The sequence below is a fragment of the Parasteatoda tepidariorum genome, chromosome 5, assembly GCF_982258835.1.
Source record: "Parasteatoda tepidariorum strain Cologne lab strain chromosome 5, Ptep-v5.0, whole genome shotgun sequence".
Classification (NCBI taxonomy): domain Eukaryota; kingdom Metazoa; phylum Arthropoda; class Arachnida; order Araneae; family Theridiidae; genus Parasteatoda; species Parasteatoda tepidariorum.
This window is the reverse complement of record NC_141759.1, coordinates 121568482-121586576: the sequence shown is the minus strand read 5'-3', so window position 1 is coordinate 121586576 and position 18095 is coordinate 121568482. Positions and strand designations below refer to the sequence as shown.

At 29.7% G+C, this 18095-nt stretch overlaps 1 protein-coding gene across 4 annotated transcripts in view; it reads left to right on the top strand.

The window, feature by feature from the left end:
- Positions 1-18095, top strand: part of LOC107449489 (non-POU domain-containing octamer-binding protein) — a 157124-nt gene that overhangs the window by 17022 nt on the left and 122007 nt on the right. For all 4 annotated transcript variants that reach the window (XR_015434232.1, XR_006226205.3, XR_006226204.3 and 1 more), the window contains exons 6-7: positions 1478-1507; positions 1596-1712. Coding sequence is in view for 1 of the 4 variants with exons in the window: in XM_016065016.3 (XP_015920502.1) it covers positions 1478-1507; positions 1596-1712 (147 nt within the window). In the remaining 3 variants the exon portion in view is untranslated. The remainder of the gene's footprint in view (positions 1-1477; positions 1508-1595; positions 1713-18095) is intronic.

The window sequence follows — 18095 nt, the reverse complement described above, 5'->3', positions numbered from 1 at the left end:
GGAAAAATCACGTTAACCTGGAAATTTTAAGATTTTTACCTGGAAAAATCAGGGAAATTTGAAACCTGATTTGAGTGACCACCCTGTTATTGCTTTATTAATGTTGGTTATGCGTGAAGTGAATCTATGCTTGTAGTGTTGCATTAATTGCCTTGCCATCAGATTTTTTTTAAAAGTTAGCAGGCATGAAAGCATCCTTTGTTCAATGTTGTCTTTTTTATAAATATGTTTAATTTAGTACCGTTAGATAAGAGTGATATTTTTACCACTTTCATCTATGAATCTAAAATGAAATTAATTTATCAAACCAGTATGTTAAATAATAATTTGTATTCTTATTGAAAGTTTCAGCTATTTTTAGCTTGCCCAAGATAAATTAATTTTTAATAAAAGTTGTCATTTTTGTTTATTATACACTATCTTGGCCAAACGTGTCCGAACACCCGGTTGTTAGGGCGGTGGAAGCATAATGGTGTGGGGGGTGTTTCTCGTGGTTTAGTCTGTGTCCGTTTCATTCTTGTGGTTGGAAACATAAGCTCTGAGATGTATGTGGACAATGCTGCACTCTATGGCAATATTTCGGCCCATTTCTATCCGTTCACAAGTCGAGGCTCGCACACATGAAATAAGTGTTCAAAAATTGGACTGGCTTTCTAAAAGCCCCGATCTAAATCCTTTTGGGTTGCGTCAAAGCGCATATTATGTAGCCATTCTCTGCAAGCACTCACTTCAGCTATGTCAATTCCTATCAAAAACTGGTGGAAAGTTTTCGTCTGCAGGCTGTCTATGTTAAAGGGTGACCAACATCCTATTAATATGCGGTTAAGTCCACACCACAGGGTGTCTGGATGCCAGATAGTATATCATTACGGTAAAATACACAACTAATAATATGTCTTTTTCTTCTTCTTGGGCATTGCAGGCCGAGGCCGCCCCAATAAGTTTTTGCCATCTCAATCTATTCTGGGCCATGACCTTCCAGTTAGTTATTCCTATCATCTTTAGGTGTCTCTCGACTGCGTCCGGCCACCCGGTCGGTGGACAGCCCCTTTTTCTCGTACCTTCTGCTTTTAAGAAAGTTATTTTTTTGCTGTGTTTTGGTCTTCAGATCTATAAGGGTTTGTTGACAAAAATAATTTAGTTTGTTGTATTGTTGAGGTGAAGTGTTTACATAGTTATCGATCAAACTGATCATAATGGTATTATCGATATCAACTGCAATATCGGCAGTATGTCGGTATTGCATGTAAAGTTCGATAAACAAATTTGTAAATTAAAATCCATATTAATAAAATATGCAAGAAAATTTTAGATATATTTTGAAAAGAGGGGAGGATAGCCTAAAAACGGCTATACCTAGGGCCTACGAAAGGTATAATCCGGCTCTGTGTCCCAGCCATCGAATGCGATTTGCCTCAATAATGTGAACTATGTCTGAATAATGCATATTCTAAATATATTTTTTTTTCTTTGTTAGGGAGGTGGTTATGGTGACTTAATGGACAGGGTATGCATCTTCATTATCCTTCATTTATTTATCTCTATTTTCTCAATATCAAAAAAGTAGAAAGTAATATATGTGATTGCCTTTTTAGGATCAAATGAGAAAAATGCCTCCTGGTCCCATGTCTCCTGCAATGCCCGGTGATCCTAATGCTGCTGCTAATTATGGCAATGGAATGATGCAAGGAGCTGGTATGGGACTTCCACCGGTAAGCTCTCTCTCTCTCTCTCTATGAAAACTGTTTCTCACTTTCTTGGAGATTTTGTAAAATTATCGTGTGCTCTATTAAATAATCTCTTCATTAAAGTTAACTTATCTTATAATTACAGAAAATTAACATAGGTACTTTTCTGTTTTTTTTTTTATTTGTTTTTTTATGACTAGGCCTGCAATGTAATTTCCCACTATCACATTTATATTATACCATACTGTTTTATTTATTTATTATTATTTTTTATTTGACTAAATTTTAATCCTTTTCTGTATTCTATAAGTATCTAGTCTATTTTAAAATGCGACTTGAAAGCAGTTATCAAACTTAGAGATAATAAATTTAAGATGTGGGTGAGGCATACAAAAAATTTATATGAATTTTGTAGTCATTTTGACATTTGAGTGTTTTATTTCAGAGTGAAGCTGAAGTATAAATCTTGACAATAAATCTTGCCGCGGTAGAAAATCCTTCGCTTTTCCGATTTATGTTGGATTTTTATCCAATTTCCTTTATTTTATGATAAAAAAATTGTATCATTATTCAAATGCACGATTAGGAATGTGTGGACTCTGATACCATTATATCCAATGTCAAAATTCTTGTCATTTTATTCTTTTCCAGCATAAAAAGTGAACTCTTGTCTAAAATTTACGCACTCTGTTTCCGAAGCTCTCCGTTTTGAAAAAGTCAAAGATTTGAAATGGAATCAGTAGGACTACAGCACAACATAAAATAATTATTCAAATGCGCAATTCAAATTTCGTGGACCCGAATAGTAAATAAATCCTTTTTAAAAGTCTATACGTAATTTGAAATATGTGATTCTAAATTCGAGTTACTTTATAAATGCATTTCAAAACATTTAGATTTTAAAAACTGTGTGGAAATCTGTAGCAGTAACAAGTAAATATGCTTCTGTCATAAAAAAAAGAAGAAAAAAATGGGTAAAATGTAGAATTTATCAAAAAAAAAAAAAGTCAGGAAAATTGATGTGCTCAATACCCTGTATTAAGTTTAGCATTACCAGTATGTCTCAGTAAAATTTTGCAAATTGAAGATAATGTGTTATATTTTATTTTGGAGTAGTCAAATAGTCATAATAAATTTTTTATACCTGCATTGTTGATTCTCAAAAGGGTGTAGCGTGGAAATCAAAAATTTCAAATTCCATAATTTTTCAGATTTTTTTAATTGTCTTCTGTTTTGGTGTGTTCTCCTACTTGGAATTGGACCCATTGTACAGGGCTTTGTGTTCTGGTTTTGTTTCAATAATGTTTTCGTAAAATTTTTGAAGATTAATAAAAGTTTTCAAAATTTCCATTAATTTTAGAAAAAATAAAAGTGGGATTTTTAAATTTAAGGGTTGGGGTATAAAGTAGATTAAAGAAAGTTAAATATAATTAAAATTGTATTCTCATCTCTGTTACTCAGTTTTCTAAGAGTGTTGAGTAAAAATGTTTTATATTGGTGGAAATAAAAACTTATATTTTTATAGTGTTTTATGCTGCTCTTGTTTAGAATCAGACTCATTCATTGTTAATTATTGTGTGTCCAACTTTTTTTCTTTGTAACAATTCAATTCAATAAGCAATTTTCTTTCTCCTTGCTACAGATATCACTTTGCAGAAGTGTACTATTCTTTTTTTTTTTTCAAAATTGGCAAGCTCATTTTCTGTTTCTATTTTGCATAGCCATTTATTTTCTCAAATTGAGTTCAATGTCTCTTTTCTTAACATGTGGCTTACCAATACAGTGACAGAATTTTTTCTGGCTTTTGACAACAAACTTCCTGAGCTCTAATATTTTGCTTTAAGATACTTTTAATTATAACAATTACTAATTTAAAGTAGCCGATACATTGCGTTTATAGAAGAAAGATTAGAATAAAAATGTAAAAAAATTTTAATTGTAAAAGTAATATTTTTTTAATTCTGTTATAGGCGGTATTCTTGCATTTTGTAGGCAGAAAAATGCAATGCAATTTCAAATTTTGTAAATCATTACACAAATTAAAAAGCGTAAAATTCGTGCAGAATTCCTAAAATAAAGATCACTAATCACTCGAATAGGACTCTAAAGAAAAGAGACACTTAAATAGGTGTACGTAAAACGTGGTGTACTTTAAAGAAAAATAATAAAAGAAAACATTTCTGGACCGAACTATGTTTTAAATGTTTGTGATTTCTAAATTTTTTATATTTATGTTATTAATTTGAAATTCTAGCTTAAGCCGGTTATTACAGGTTTTTTTTTTAAAAAATCTCAAATGAGAATAGAAAAATCATGGTCATGACTCTGGACAAGAAAGGCATCTTTGCAAAAAATTCTGCGGAAAGGAAAACCGAAATGAAAAATCTTTCAACAAAAACTCTGCAACATTGTGCGACAATGTTGCCATAATTCTGCCACAGGGCCTTTAACTGGAAATGCTCCTTTATAACAATAGAACTTCTTTATCTTCATTTTATGATTATTATTCATTTTCAGAAATAAAAAGAAAGGACTATTTTCGATTAACTTGCATTTGAAGTATGCTATTTTCACAGCTTTTTAGGTGTTTTTGTCTTATTAAAGTAATAATTTTAGCTGTATTTTAACTGCTGGTTTTAAGTACAGGAGCAGTTTTTTCTTCCTTTGACTGATTCTATGCCCACTGTAAAAAAAAAAGCATTTGCTTTTGTTACTTAAGATTATAACATTTATTTTGACTGTTTGGTTTGCTCGACAGGGTGCATAGCATTTTTAAATAGTGTCTAAAGGTGCTTATATTCAATTTTTGTTTCTTAAAAGCCTTTAAAGGTGCTTTTTTCATTGGGTATGTTTAAAAAGTGCTTGATTTTCACTACAAATTATGCTAAAAGACACAGTTCACATTATTCTTAACGTTTTCACAATTTATTCAACCCCAATCTATTTTGGCGTATTGTCAGTCAGTAGCATATGAAACGCCATTCGTTTTGCATGATTCAAAATTTCATGATTTTTGACAAATGTCAAAAACAATGCCAAAAGTTTTTTTTTTACATGATTGTTAAAACAATATAAAACCGTCAATTATCAAAAACTTTCCAACCCTAATGATATTACTTTTAAAGTGCTTGAAAATATTTTTTGAGTCCTTAAAAGGTGCTTATTTTTTGTTGAATAATTTGGCTACGCACTTTCTGAAACTTAATTAGAGTTAAATTTTAAATTTATTCCATGTGGAATTTAGAAAATTTGAGATTTTCCTTATTAAAAAAAATAATTTTTTCATGTTTCTGTACTTGAAAGTTTGATATCCAGTCCCTCCAATTCAATTTTCAAAATCTGAAGAATGGACAGTGTAACAGTTGAGTAATAAATGTTAAGTGACTGCATTATTAAGCATTGGGATGCAAATCTTGTTTTATCGTTTGCTCTTTTGATAGTAGCGTATTTATGTTTTATTACGAATTTTGATTGGACAAAGTTAGATGAATGCTCACTTCCAACTTTTCCAAGTCCAACTTTTATTGACACATTTTTGGGAAAATGAGTTGTGAACTATGTTAATTTTTTAATTTATTAATTTAAAAGGAACTAATGTGCAATTGGAGTTTAATTGGTTAGGAACTTACTAAAAAGTCAAATCAAGTTAATAAAAATGTTTAATTAGTTTAATTATCACAAATTGACCTGTTATGCATGGTAAATCAATAATCTTTTTTTTATCAAAGAAAAGTATTAAAAGGGATATTTTGGGCGACGTAATCTACTTATATTATAATTGCATTTTCATAATTATGATCGTTGTTTTTCCACACAAAATTCGTTTTCCCTTAATTAATTCTTCACGAATTAGCTTAAGTGTGTTGTTGCCATTTTAAGGACTCTGTTCTTTGTTTTCAACTGAAGTATGCATTTATTCCTTCTTTATTGAACATTATTAATTTTTGTTTAGCAGATATCCATATCTCGAGAATTAATGAGCTTTAAAGCTTTAACTGTATGTTTATTATTGTTTTCTTTATAAATATACTTTATAAATATACTTTATAAATATACTTTATAAATATATTTTGTTTCTTTACAAAAGTTTTAAGAGTTGTAAAGTGTGATAAGTCCAGGATACTAAATAAGTATGTTTACTTAATTTCTTTCTTTTTTTTCTTCTGTGATCTGTGAAATAGTTTGAATCTATGAACAGCTAAACATCATTATTAGGAATTTTATGGCAAAGACCTCAATTGACTAGTGGATTTTAGTGATTGAGTTTTTAATGTTAAGAAGTTCATAAACAAAAAAAAAAATTTTTTTTAAGCTGTCAGTTTTTGAAACTGTTCTTATTTCAGTACCTGATTACGATTTATCTTCTGTTGCTTGGGAAAGAGATCAAAAAGTTACTAAGAAACTTAAAAAGTTCCTTTTTTATCTCTGTTTCTAATTATTTTTTTTTAAATTTGCTTTATATGAAAGAGCTGGATTGTTACTTTATTTAACTACTCAAAAGAATGCTTGTTTCAGGGGTGATTGTATTCCAGGACTATCCCGGAATTCTGTATGTGATTTTCGCTCTAATATCGTAGAATTCCACGTATCTTGAGAATAAGAAGCTAATAATTCAATAAAATTTTAAAGCTTTTACTAAATCTCATTAGTCAAACTTTTGGATACATTCTTCTGCCAATTACAGGGAGAATTACGAATATTTTTGTCCGCCAATTTAATTCTTTTAATTTGGCAGATTTTCGCCATTTTGTATGATTGGAACTGTATCGGATTATACTAATACCATGATTCTTATTCATGTGAGTGTAATATCAAACATAAGTTTTTTGTATTTACCTCATTTAAAAGCTATACTTTGCGATTCGTATTTATCCCAGTTCACGTGATTTAATAAAGTCCAATATCGCAACTTGTCTGTACGCATTTTTAAAATCCAGTATTACGATTCGTATTTACACATTAAAAAAATTCAGTGCCACAAGTCGTATTTGTGCTTTTGTAATATCAAATATCGATTTTACCATTTATTCATGATTTAAAAACTGTGCGTTGTGATTTGTATTCACACGATCTAAAAGTTTTACCTGTGATTCGTATTTATGTGATTTAAAAATTTGATTTTGCAATTTGTATTTTTGAGTTTCTTAAAATCCAATATCCAGATTCAATTCACTCTTTTATAATCCAATGTCTCGATTCTCGAGAGAAGTAAATTTTTTCTTGAATGAGTTACTCTAAACAAAAATATATATTCTGTATTAATAGGTAATTTAATTATAAATGTAAGTTCAAAAAATTATGTTAAGTATGAAGGATGTATGATATATAAATTGATATCTATTTTTTTCTCATGAAATTTTCAGAGTTTTTTACTTTGTGCCACAATCACCCCTGGTTGTTTTGTTTGCTTTCATTTTTTAGATACAAACAATGTTTAGTATTTTTAATATTTAACATGCTAATGGTGCCCAATAAATTGTTATTTTTATAATTAAGCAGGACTCTCCTGATGCAGGGTTGCCACTCCACAGATAGAACAGGAAAAATACAGAGAATGTAAAAATAATCTTAAGGGAAAAGACAGGGAATTATGAATTTTTTCTTACAAAAAGGGAATTTTTGTCTTTAAAGAAATGCAGACTTCTCAATAATCTATGGGATATACAAAGATGATAGTTCAGCTATATTAAATTGTTTAATTTATTATAAAGGAATGTGATTCTTTTGCGGACTTCTGCTTTTATTCAGATTTTCCCATTTTTCCTGCTAATTTCCGTGGAAATTTTTTCCGCACAAATTAAAATATTGTATGAGGAATTTAATTTTCTGCAGAGCGAATGTATTGAAGTCTTCCCTCTGAAGTTTCTCTAAAAATCATTTCCTTGGGATAAAACTGGTTGACCTTTATACAGGGATGAGATTTTTTTCGCTTTTTGTCTCTCGAATTTCAACCTTTTTATCAAAAACTTTGATTTTCGAAAAGATTCGTTTTTTTTTTTTTTTTTAAAGTTTAGATGTTGAAATGAAATAATTATATTTATTTACAATTTTCAAAGATCAACAGAAAATTCAAATTACGTCCTAGCTGCTAACCCTTCCGCAATTTTGCTTATTTTAGCTATTCTCTCCGCTTTTACTCAAAGAAAATAAAATTTTCCGTATTTTTATCCGCCTGCCGGATAGCACGTATTTTCGTAATTCAGACATCGCTGCTTCATGTTTTCTGGCGTGAAGGCAAACGGGAAAAAAATTACAAGAAAATGGAGGTTGATTTGCGGTGAAAATATTTATTTGCTCATTCAATTAATCTTGCAAATTTTCATTTATTAAGCAAAAACAATACAAGCAAGCCTTTTAGAAATCCCAAGTCCAGACTTTGCAAATCTCTCGATTCTTATTCACGCGATTTTAATATCAATCATCGATTTAAGTGATTTAAAACTTGCACATTCGTATTAGCACGAGCTTAAAATCTAATGTCGTGATTCGTTTTTGCGGTTGTAATATCTAACATCGATTTTCATATTTATACGTCCTTTAAAAATTAAACATTGGGATTCGTATTCGAGCGATTTAAAAATTATCCATCGTAATTCGTATTTACGTGATCTAAAAATTATGCATCATGATTTGTATTTCGCATTTAAATTCGATATAGAGTTTCATATTCACGTGATTTAAAAGCCACATATTATGATTCATATTCTCTAAATTTAAAATCATGCCTGTGATTCATATTCATACAATTTGAAAATTAATCATCGGGATTTATAATCACATGGTTTGCAAGTTTAAAAATCGCACTTTTTTGTCAAATTTTTGGATTGATATATTTATTCTTGGATTTCCTCTTTTTTACTTACTGACTACTCTCAACCCTGATTATAGCATTATTTCTTTTATGTTGAGCTGTTCCTTATTTCCAGTAAGCAAAACTAGCATCGTTATTCTAGTAATGCGCAAATTTGTTTCCTCATAATAGATTGCATATAATATAAGCACGGATTTTTTTTACAGATATCAGTGGCAGCCCTGTGATGTGATTTTTTTTATATTTGCGAATTCTATCTAATATGGTTTTAGGATTGTGTAACAAGTATAAATTTAAAAAGTTTCAAAATTTAATGACTTTTATGAAAAATATTTTTTTCCCTTTTAACTAGGTTTTAAGTACTGATGAAAATGAATGCATGGCAGCAAAACGTATGATAAAAAGTTATTTGATAGCATCATCATAGCCATTTTTTTTTTTTAAAGTTCTTAAATTATCTAGATTTTTCATTGTTCGGATCTGTGTTTTTGTCCATGTCTGCACTCTTCTGTAGTTTTATGCATCCTGAAGATGAATTCCCCAAATTCATTTCATGCATTTCTACAAAATTCTTAATTTTGAAGAGCAGTGGTGACTAAAGATGTTAATATGATAAAAAAGCTTTTAAATTTAAAATAATAGTAGAGTGTAAATAATATGAATGAATTGATGAAGATAACCTCTTTGATCCAAAATAGAGGCTCGTGAGGTTTTTTTCTTTCTTCGAAGTAAAGTCTTAAGTGAAGGGTGGTTATCTAAGTACTTGAGCATAATGAGTTAATTTCTTTTATTACAGGTTCATAAAATAAATTAAGAAGGCTTATGAACTCCTAATTTTATGTTTGTAATTAACTTAAGATTATATAAGCACATTTTACTTTTCCAGGTATTCTGACAATAAGAACTTTATTGTTATGTTGTATTTTAATTTGTATAATTAAATTTGCTCAGATCTTGATTTCTTTGATCTTTACTAAATATTTGAATTATTATATGATAATTATACAGTGGAACGTCTAGTATATTGAATTGCTATTTGCACTTAGTTGCAATTCCAGATAATAAATGTTTATTTATTAATATATTTTTTCATCCGTGTGCTATCCATTCATATTTTCTTGCGCTTTGAATGTGATATTAAAAATACTGAATACAATTTCTGTAAATACTCTGAAGTGTGTTTCCAAATAATGCCCATTCTCTTTTATGAAAATTAGTATCATTGTTCAATCTTATCCATTAGTTTTTTGTGAGTAAGCTTAAAATTTTGCTTTTCTAAATGAAAGATTCATTTCTTTTCTTTGGGTGTTTATTCTTAATACCGGACATGCGTGAATCCATTATGTTGTTTGTTCTTGTTCTCTGAAAATCAAATCTTATACAAAATTATTGCTGATTACTTTAAATCTAGGGTGTCTACTTTAACAGGTTGACAGCCGCATACCCATATTTGGGTGACGGCAAAGTTTCTGGTCTAGCCCCAATGGGGTGACGCTTGTTTGACTACTCGCGAAGGATATTCATTTGTATTGAAGAATATTTCACAGGAAGTAAAGAAACTATTGAATTGTTATAAAAATGATTTATTAAGAAAATTATTGAGTTTTGTAAAAACTTTCCTGTTCACTGCTATTTGACTAAGTTTTCTATTTTTCTTTCCAAAATCACTCTTAAAATTCTTAATACTTAAAATCACACTTGATTAATTACTTTAGGTCGCACTTAAATTACTTCTTTACTCGGCAAAGATTCATACCTATGTTGTAAATTGGCGAGATGAGAAACAGCAACGGACACAAATAAGCAGGTATGATGCCATGGAAACAAATGCGGCGAGATATTATTCTTGTGACCATCATAGGCTTGCATTATTGAAATAACGGTGGGAGTGCTTAGATCAATGCGCTTCATACAGCAGTACTCGTGGCCTGAAGGGGATTTCACTGCAAGCGTGCGCGGCAGTCAACATGTTAAATGATATACTAGCTATAGAAATTTGAAATATTTCTTGATTGGTTAATTTAACAGCAATTACTTTCCTAGTTAAACTTTCTTCAAACTACAATAAGGTGGACGAGGTGAATAATTCTAGGTATATAAGGAGAAAAAACTCTGTAATGGTAATGTAAGAGTTGTATAGCTAACATTTAGTGCTATGAGGGTTTTTAATAAGGTGATGTTTTTCAAGAGTTTATAATCTTGTGGTAAATTTTACGTTATAGAATTCTAAGTTTTAAACTACTTGTTAAAACTAAAAATCTTTAATTATAAAAGAACATTAATTGAATACAGAGACATACCAATTGTTCTAAACTTGAATTATGGACCACATAATGAAACTTTTTATATTTTCTTAAACTGAATTGATACTGCTAAAAGTCCAAACTGTGTGCTTGTCAGCAATTAGCCTTTTTAATCATATGAAGTAAATGACTAGTAAAATTTACACATTCTTACATATTTGGGAAGGTTTAATGACCTGTAAGTAAAGCAATAAGCCAGAACCATTGATAATTGCACTGCTGATTAATAGTGTCATAAAATATAGTTTCACTTTTGTTTATTTAGTTTGCAAAATAATGTTCAATCAATGTGCAAATCAATGTCCAAAATAAAGCTTAAACAAAAAGGTGATTTTTCATCGTAGATCAAGTTTATTGCTAAGAGTAATAGGGTAAAATTAGGAAATTCCTCTATTGGCTAATTTCAGTATTTCAACAATGGCCACTTTTTAAGGATTGGAAATTCTAATCAATTAAGAAAAACTTATGATGCTAAAAATGTAAGTAATATTCAAGGTCCCTATATATACAGTTGAACCCCGATTTTCCGTTTTCCTTTGCACCAACTGTGGGTTTAACTCACAAAGCAGAGTACGCTAAAAAAATGCTAACAGAAGTAAACTGGAGATCACATTTATTAATACTTTAAATGTTTAACTTAAATCTAAAAATCGTAATGTTGAACAAATATATAAAGAATCATCATCCACAATCTTAATCCTATGGTGGATATCAGGCCATTCGCCAAAGACTTCAAATGAAGAGCGGACTGTTGTTCATCCATCATGAAAAGAATTGTTCGTTCTTTTACAGATGTCTTACATTGATTGTTCCATCCTGGAGACGAATCTGCAAAAGACTGAAACACTAAAGTTTATAAATTACTTATTTCCACACTAACATTTACAAACGTGCAACGAAGGATAAATAAGCAAATTAATCGCTTCCCTGATTATCCTGAGTTAACTCGGGTATATTGCAAATATTTATTACCCCGAGTAAACTCGGGCATAGCAGAATTCGTCAATATGTTTTGTTTTGTCATGTTTCTATTCGGCCAGAAGCAAAAAATAATAATAATCCGCTGTGATTGGAAGTTTACCACTTTTTGTTTGGGAGCTTTGCTATTTGTGGCCCTGCAGATGAGTTTTGTACAATTGTATACATACGCATAGCTGCCAACTCTACTGGATTTTCCAGTAGACTACTGGATTTTGCCAGTTTCTCCTGGTCTACTGGTTTAATAAAAATTCTCCTGGTTTTTGCATATTTTAGAAAATTCCCTAAAACTGAGTAAGTTTTCTTACAAAAAATCCCTTTTGAAATAGAATTTTTGCACCATTTATTGCTTTGCTTGAATATTTAAACAAATATTACTAATACTTAATGAAACAAGCCTCATTTATATCAGTTTAAAGCTTATTTATTTATTTTTGTTTTCAGTTTATTTTTATTATTATTTATTAGTATTATTATTTTATTTTTTTCAATTAATTTTTTTCAGAATTCCCTTTTTAAACTAATTTTAAAAAAATCTTTCAACTATCAATCATAAATTACTTGTTTATTAGTATTCAAAATTATGAGTTTACATAATAAAAAAAAATTAAGTACATTTATTGTCTTATTTATAAATGGAAAATGTTGAAGATCATTTATAGTGTTTAGTGTAGTAAAATTTTTGTATTTTGATTAAAATAAAATCCCTAAAAGTAAAATATTTAGTATAGTTTGCAGTAGTTATCAGGAAATTTATATTTCGTAAATTCTACTGGATTTTTTCCTATCCATGTTGGCAGCTATGCATACGATGGTTGATGAATTTACATAGAAAAAAAAAATTGCGTTCACAAGCGAAAGTGAAAGTAATGCACATGATTTTTCAGGTGAAGATGTGAACATTTACAAAGACTAATATTTAACTTTTTTCATTTGCCCGATTTTTTCATTTGCAATAGTAAACTGATGGTAAATATTTTTTACACACAAAAAAAAAAAAAAAAAAAAAATTCAGCTTAGAAATTGTGTATATTAGGTTTTGTTTTAGTTCCTTGTATTTATTAGTGAAAAAAATATATATTGATTTTTTGCATATTTTTCAAAACTTTGATGAACTAATAGAAACAATGTTTAATCTTTAAATTTTTTTTATTTTTTTGTTGCAATTTCAACAGTATTGCTCTCAATACTTGCTATTGTTTAAAAATTTTCCTTATACTATATGCTTCAAAGTTTTTATGCTTTCAAACTCTAGATCAGTTGTTGGTATATCCTCTATTATTTTTTGCTCATTGGCATCTTCAGACGTGCAATATTTTTCCGACCTGTGCACGTTTTCGTTGGATATCCAGAAACTTTATTAAACCCATTTGCAATGCGTTTTAGTTGACACTGTCCAACAATGTATAAATCGGCATATTCAGAGATTTCAGAACATTTATGTTTGTTTTGGAAGTATCTTGGAGATAGTTGGAATCAAGAAAAAGAAATGATTACCTAAAAAATTCTTTTGTGAGACATTCTCTAAATTCAATAATTTTACAATTTAAGCTCCCATGTTTCCTTTGACCACCCTTCCTGTGCTTTTGCCACCCCACCACCCTCAATGATTTTTACTCAAGGTAGAAATATCCTCGAAAGCATAGATAGCAAGGACAATAAGATAGAACCAGTCTCTCTCTCTTTTTGTTTTCTTTTTTTAGAAAAGAGAGGGGAAAAAAGTCAGAAAAAGTTTGTAGTCGCTTTGTAGAGAAAAAATGATTTCGATGTCTTAGAAAAATGCATAAAGTAGGACTTTCATAAAAAGGGGTAACTTAAAATCCAGGGTAATTTAACATTATCGGTATAATTTTCACAGTCCAATAAAAAAACAGGGTTGCCACTCCACAGGGAAGACCTGTAAAGTACAGGGAACTTAAAAATCACGTAAAATATCGGAGAAAATGCAGGGAATTTTGATTCATTCTTTACAAACTGTGAAAATACAGGGAATTTTGTTTCTTATTTTTGTCTTTTAAAAAATGTTGACCACTCGAAGTGTCATCTATGGGATATTTAACCATGATATTTCGGCTATAATAAACTATTTCAATTACTCTAACATTATTTAAGTATGTTCAACTGTTTTTCCAGCTATTAAAACTAATCAATATAGTAAGCCCAATATTGCTCACTCAAGAGCACAGTAATTGTTGTTTCCTCTTAATATATTGTACATAATATGTACAGGGAAAACACAGGGAATTTTTTTTTCCAGATTTGAGTGGCAATCCTAAAAAGGGACATAAGAGCGGCAGTGGCGTAGCGAGCTTAACTCGCGCCCGGGGCACAATATCCTTTTAGCGCCCCCCCCCCATTCGAAAACCACATAATCTTATATGTTAAATATACTCTCAAATTAATAAATAAATAAAGTAAAATAAAGTCATAAGCTCTAGCTAGGTTTTAAATTTGAGACAAAAAATGTAGTTGAGAGAACAAGACTAGATTTTGAAATGTATATGATCATCTAGAATTAGTTCAAAAGATACCTATTATTTATTTTACATATTTATAAAGAAATATTTTAAAAACACGCAGTTTTAAAACAATAAAAGAATAAACATTTATTATCTCTAAGGAGATACATATATTTAATGATCATATGATTATAATACATTAATAAAACTAATTACTATGTCTAAATTTTCCATGCTTTTGATGAAGCAAATGTATCAATAATATCATCAAAATTGATCATTTAAACTTTTACTCTTTCCATACTTAAAAATGCTAGGTCACTTAGGCGATCTGTCAAAATTAATTTTAATTTGCTGAATGAACGTTCGCAGCTAGCAATTGATACTGAGATAGTCAGGAGTATTTGAAATGCCGCTCTCAGATTTGGAGAAACATATTCTCCATTCGAGATTGATTATAAAAGTAAGAAATTCTAATGGAGTTTTAGGTTTAATTTCTTTTCTACTGCGGAGTAACATTTTGCTGTCACATATTTTGATAATAAGTTCGATTACATTGAAATCTGTATTATAAAATTCACCCAGATTTTTACAAATTTTTTTCAAGGTCGTTATCAACATTATCCTTGTTTAATAAATTTTCAACGTCCAGTAGAAATCCAATTTGAAATTAAGGTCACTTAATGGTGTACACATTTCTTGTTGGAGACAATCAAGAGTGCTTTTCATAACGCGAGAAATTTCACTTTCTGCGGAAAGACCACCATAGCCAATTCCCCAGGCACGTATTGTTGTATCCATATCTTATTTTTCACAAAGAGACTCTGCTTTTTCTATTGCCTCTTTACAGAGCTTGTCTCAAATTTCGGCTAGTTCAGTCGCTAATGATTCAAGATCATGGAACACTTCTTTAAAATTCATTCTAGGATCTTGTAATCTGAGCTGCACACGATCAATCCTTCTTAAGATTTCATACCAGAAATGAACTAAAGTTATAAAACTAAAGGTTAGTATATTTTGCAACAGAATTGTAGCTTCACTTCTGTTGTCACTTGTAGTGGTAGTGTGCTCTGCTAATTTTTCTATTAGTTCTTTTATATTCTCTAGCTCATAGATGATAACGATAACCGCTTGTATTCTGGCGCTCCATCGCGTTTCAGATGTGTGACCTGCCATCACGGCAGCATTATCGTAACATTGTGATCTGCAGTTTGTTAATGAAATTTCATCGTAATTTAATTTCTCTAAAATTGTATTTTCGATCGAGGCTGCATCTTTAGCATGTATTTCAATAAAACTCAAAAAAGATTCTTTGATGGAAACTTTTTTATTGATAAAATCAGCATCTACATACCTAGTGACTTGGGACATTTGTTCTCGATGAGAGATATCAGGAGTTGAATCAAACAAAAGTCCATAATATTTATTTCTTTTGATATCGTTTATTAGTTGATTTTGAACTGTAGATGCCAGAAGATGAATGAATTCATTTTGAATCTGTAGTGACAAATATGAGAACAGAACAACAAATTTTTCTGTTAACAAATTTTTTCATACTCTATTCACTTAATAATAGAATCGTCGAGTAGATGTAGTAAGCAATCTTATTTGATTTATTACTTACCAAGAATGCCTTGAACTTGAAAGGTAGTAACATAGTGAAATATGCAATATAATTTATGCTAACATTAAACTTATATATAACATTTAATATTTATTAACATTTCATTTTTATTCTAAGCAGAGCTCGATGACAAGGACGTGAATTAAATATTGAAATATATTTAATATGAATATGAATTTAATATAATATTTAATATGAATTAAATATTAATCATTATGAATAATATTTATGAATTGACATTTATTTACACTGGCACTAAGTTAAAATATATTTTCCAGAAATCAATTATAATAAAAAAAAATTATTCAGCAATTTTTTGTTTTGCGGACCATTTGGCGCCCCTTTGTGAGTAGCGCCCGGGGCATGATGCCCCCCCTTGCCCACCCCTCGCTACGCCACTGAAGAGCGGGATAATGTACGAAATGGACAACGCAAAACGGGGGCTCCTCTGTATATATATAGATAAATAGAAGTGTGAATAGTTATTTTCAGGGTATAAGACATTTTTAATTCCATATTTATTTTAAAAAAGAACTTTAAAAAAATGAGAAATAGTAAAAATGCTTTTTATATAAATCTTTGGTCTAGACATTTGTGATCTAAATGTATTTATTAGTTTGCCCAAAGAATATGATGCTTGCCTCATTCTTAGTTAACTGGGTTTTTCTGATGAAAAATATTTCGTCCTTGCTTTTCCTGTCCTGAAATTTTTGTGTGTGGCAGATTTGAAAATGGTTTAAAGTATCAAAAAATTCGGTTTTTCGTTCCTACATCTTTTTATTTAAAATTATATTGCTAAAAATATTGCAAAATTCAATGGTTTAAACTTAGAAAATAGTCTAATAATTATGCATATAGCTTTATCTGTAAGATGAAAAGGAACTATTTTATGATATTAAATTCAGAGGTCATATACTCATAAAATATTTTTAGCAAATGCAGTAACCTGGCTGGCACGTTTTTTCCACTCCCTGGAAAAAATAAGTTTCTTTTAACTTAAGCGGAAGAAATGGAAAAAACGTTTTTTCGACAGGAACTTAAACAGTTTATAATTACACTCTAGTTTAATTAATAATGTTAATTTTTGAGCTTTTTAATGTTTAAATATGTGATAACTAGAAAGCAGCAATTAGGAAAAAAAATGAATGAATTTTGAAAATACTTGCATTCCTTCAATGTTTTGCATAAATAAGTATAGAAAAGCCTTATTTTAATAACTATGAGAAACTGATAAAATAACACAGCAAAACTTTATTAATACAACTAAATTAACAAATTACTTATAAACCACATACATATAATTATAAATTACGTATTGAATTTATAATTAGATATTGCATATTAGTTTTTATAATATGTTAACTATAAATACTCCTTAATATTATACTGTAGAACCTCAATCGATCGTTTCTTATAGCAAACATTAGATACAGGAAAACTATGATTGCAGTCAACATGTTCACTGCATTGCATTTTAACCACTAGTGCCACTGTGACTCTATCCTGGGGGACCAGAATTTGCCCCCCCCCAATGGATATGAGTTTCATGTCATACAAATGGGTGAATCATTGTATTTTATGTTTATCAATCAAACTATTACCTTGTTGCAGGAAGTGGTGAGCTGTGACTGCATGTAGGTGACATACGAGTCGTGTACTGATACACCTCTCATCAAAAGACATGCTAAAAATATTTTAAAAAAAGGCTATTTCTGAGTTATTCCAGATTTTACAGTCTCACATGCTACTTGAAAGTCCTAGCGTTTTGTTGGAAAAAATAACTGCCCTGAAAAGTCCTTGAATTCTGTGATAGGGTACTTAAGGATTTGATTTTCTCTTAAATTAAAATAATACTCACAAAAAAATGGTAGCAGAATTGATGGAAATCATTACTTTTCCTTATCCATTTGCCATTCTCTTTACTGAAGGATTTAAGTTCAGCAAAGTGAGAATTCAAGACGCATATCTTTCATGAAAAGTTTTACTGTTTTCAGTTTTTAAAAGTTGACAAGCATCCAATGTCAATTAGAAATTTTTTTATAATCTTGAATAATCGATCATCATTTGAAGCAGCGATATTCTAATCTATATAAAACTATCAGCCATTAATAATATATATAATCTAATAATTATCTGACATTTGCATTGGTAGCTGTGGGCTAAGCATATTAAAAAATTTGCAACTGTTAAACAATGTTAACTTGACAAATTTAATATATACTTTTTTTTTTT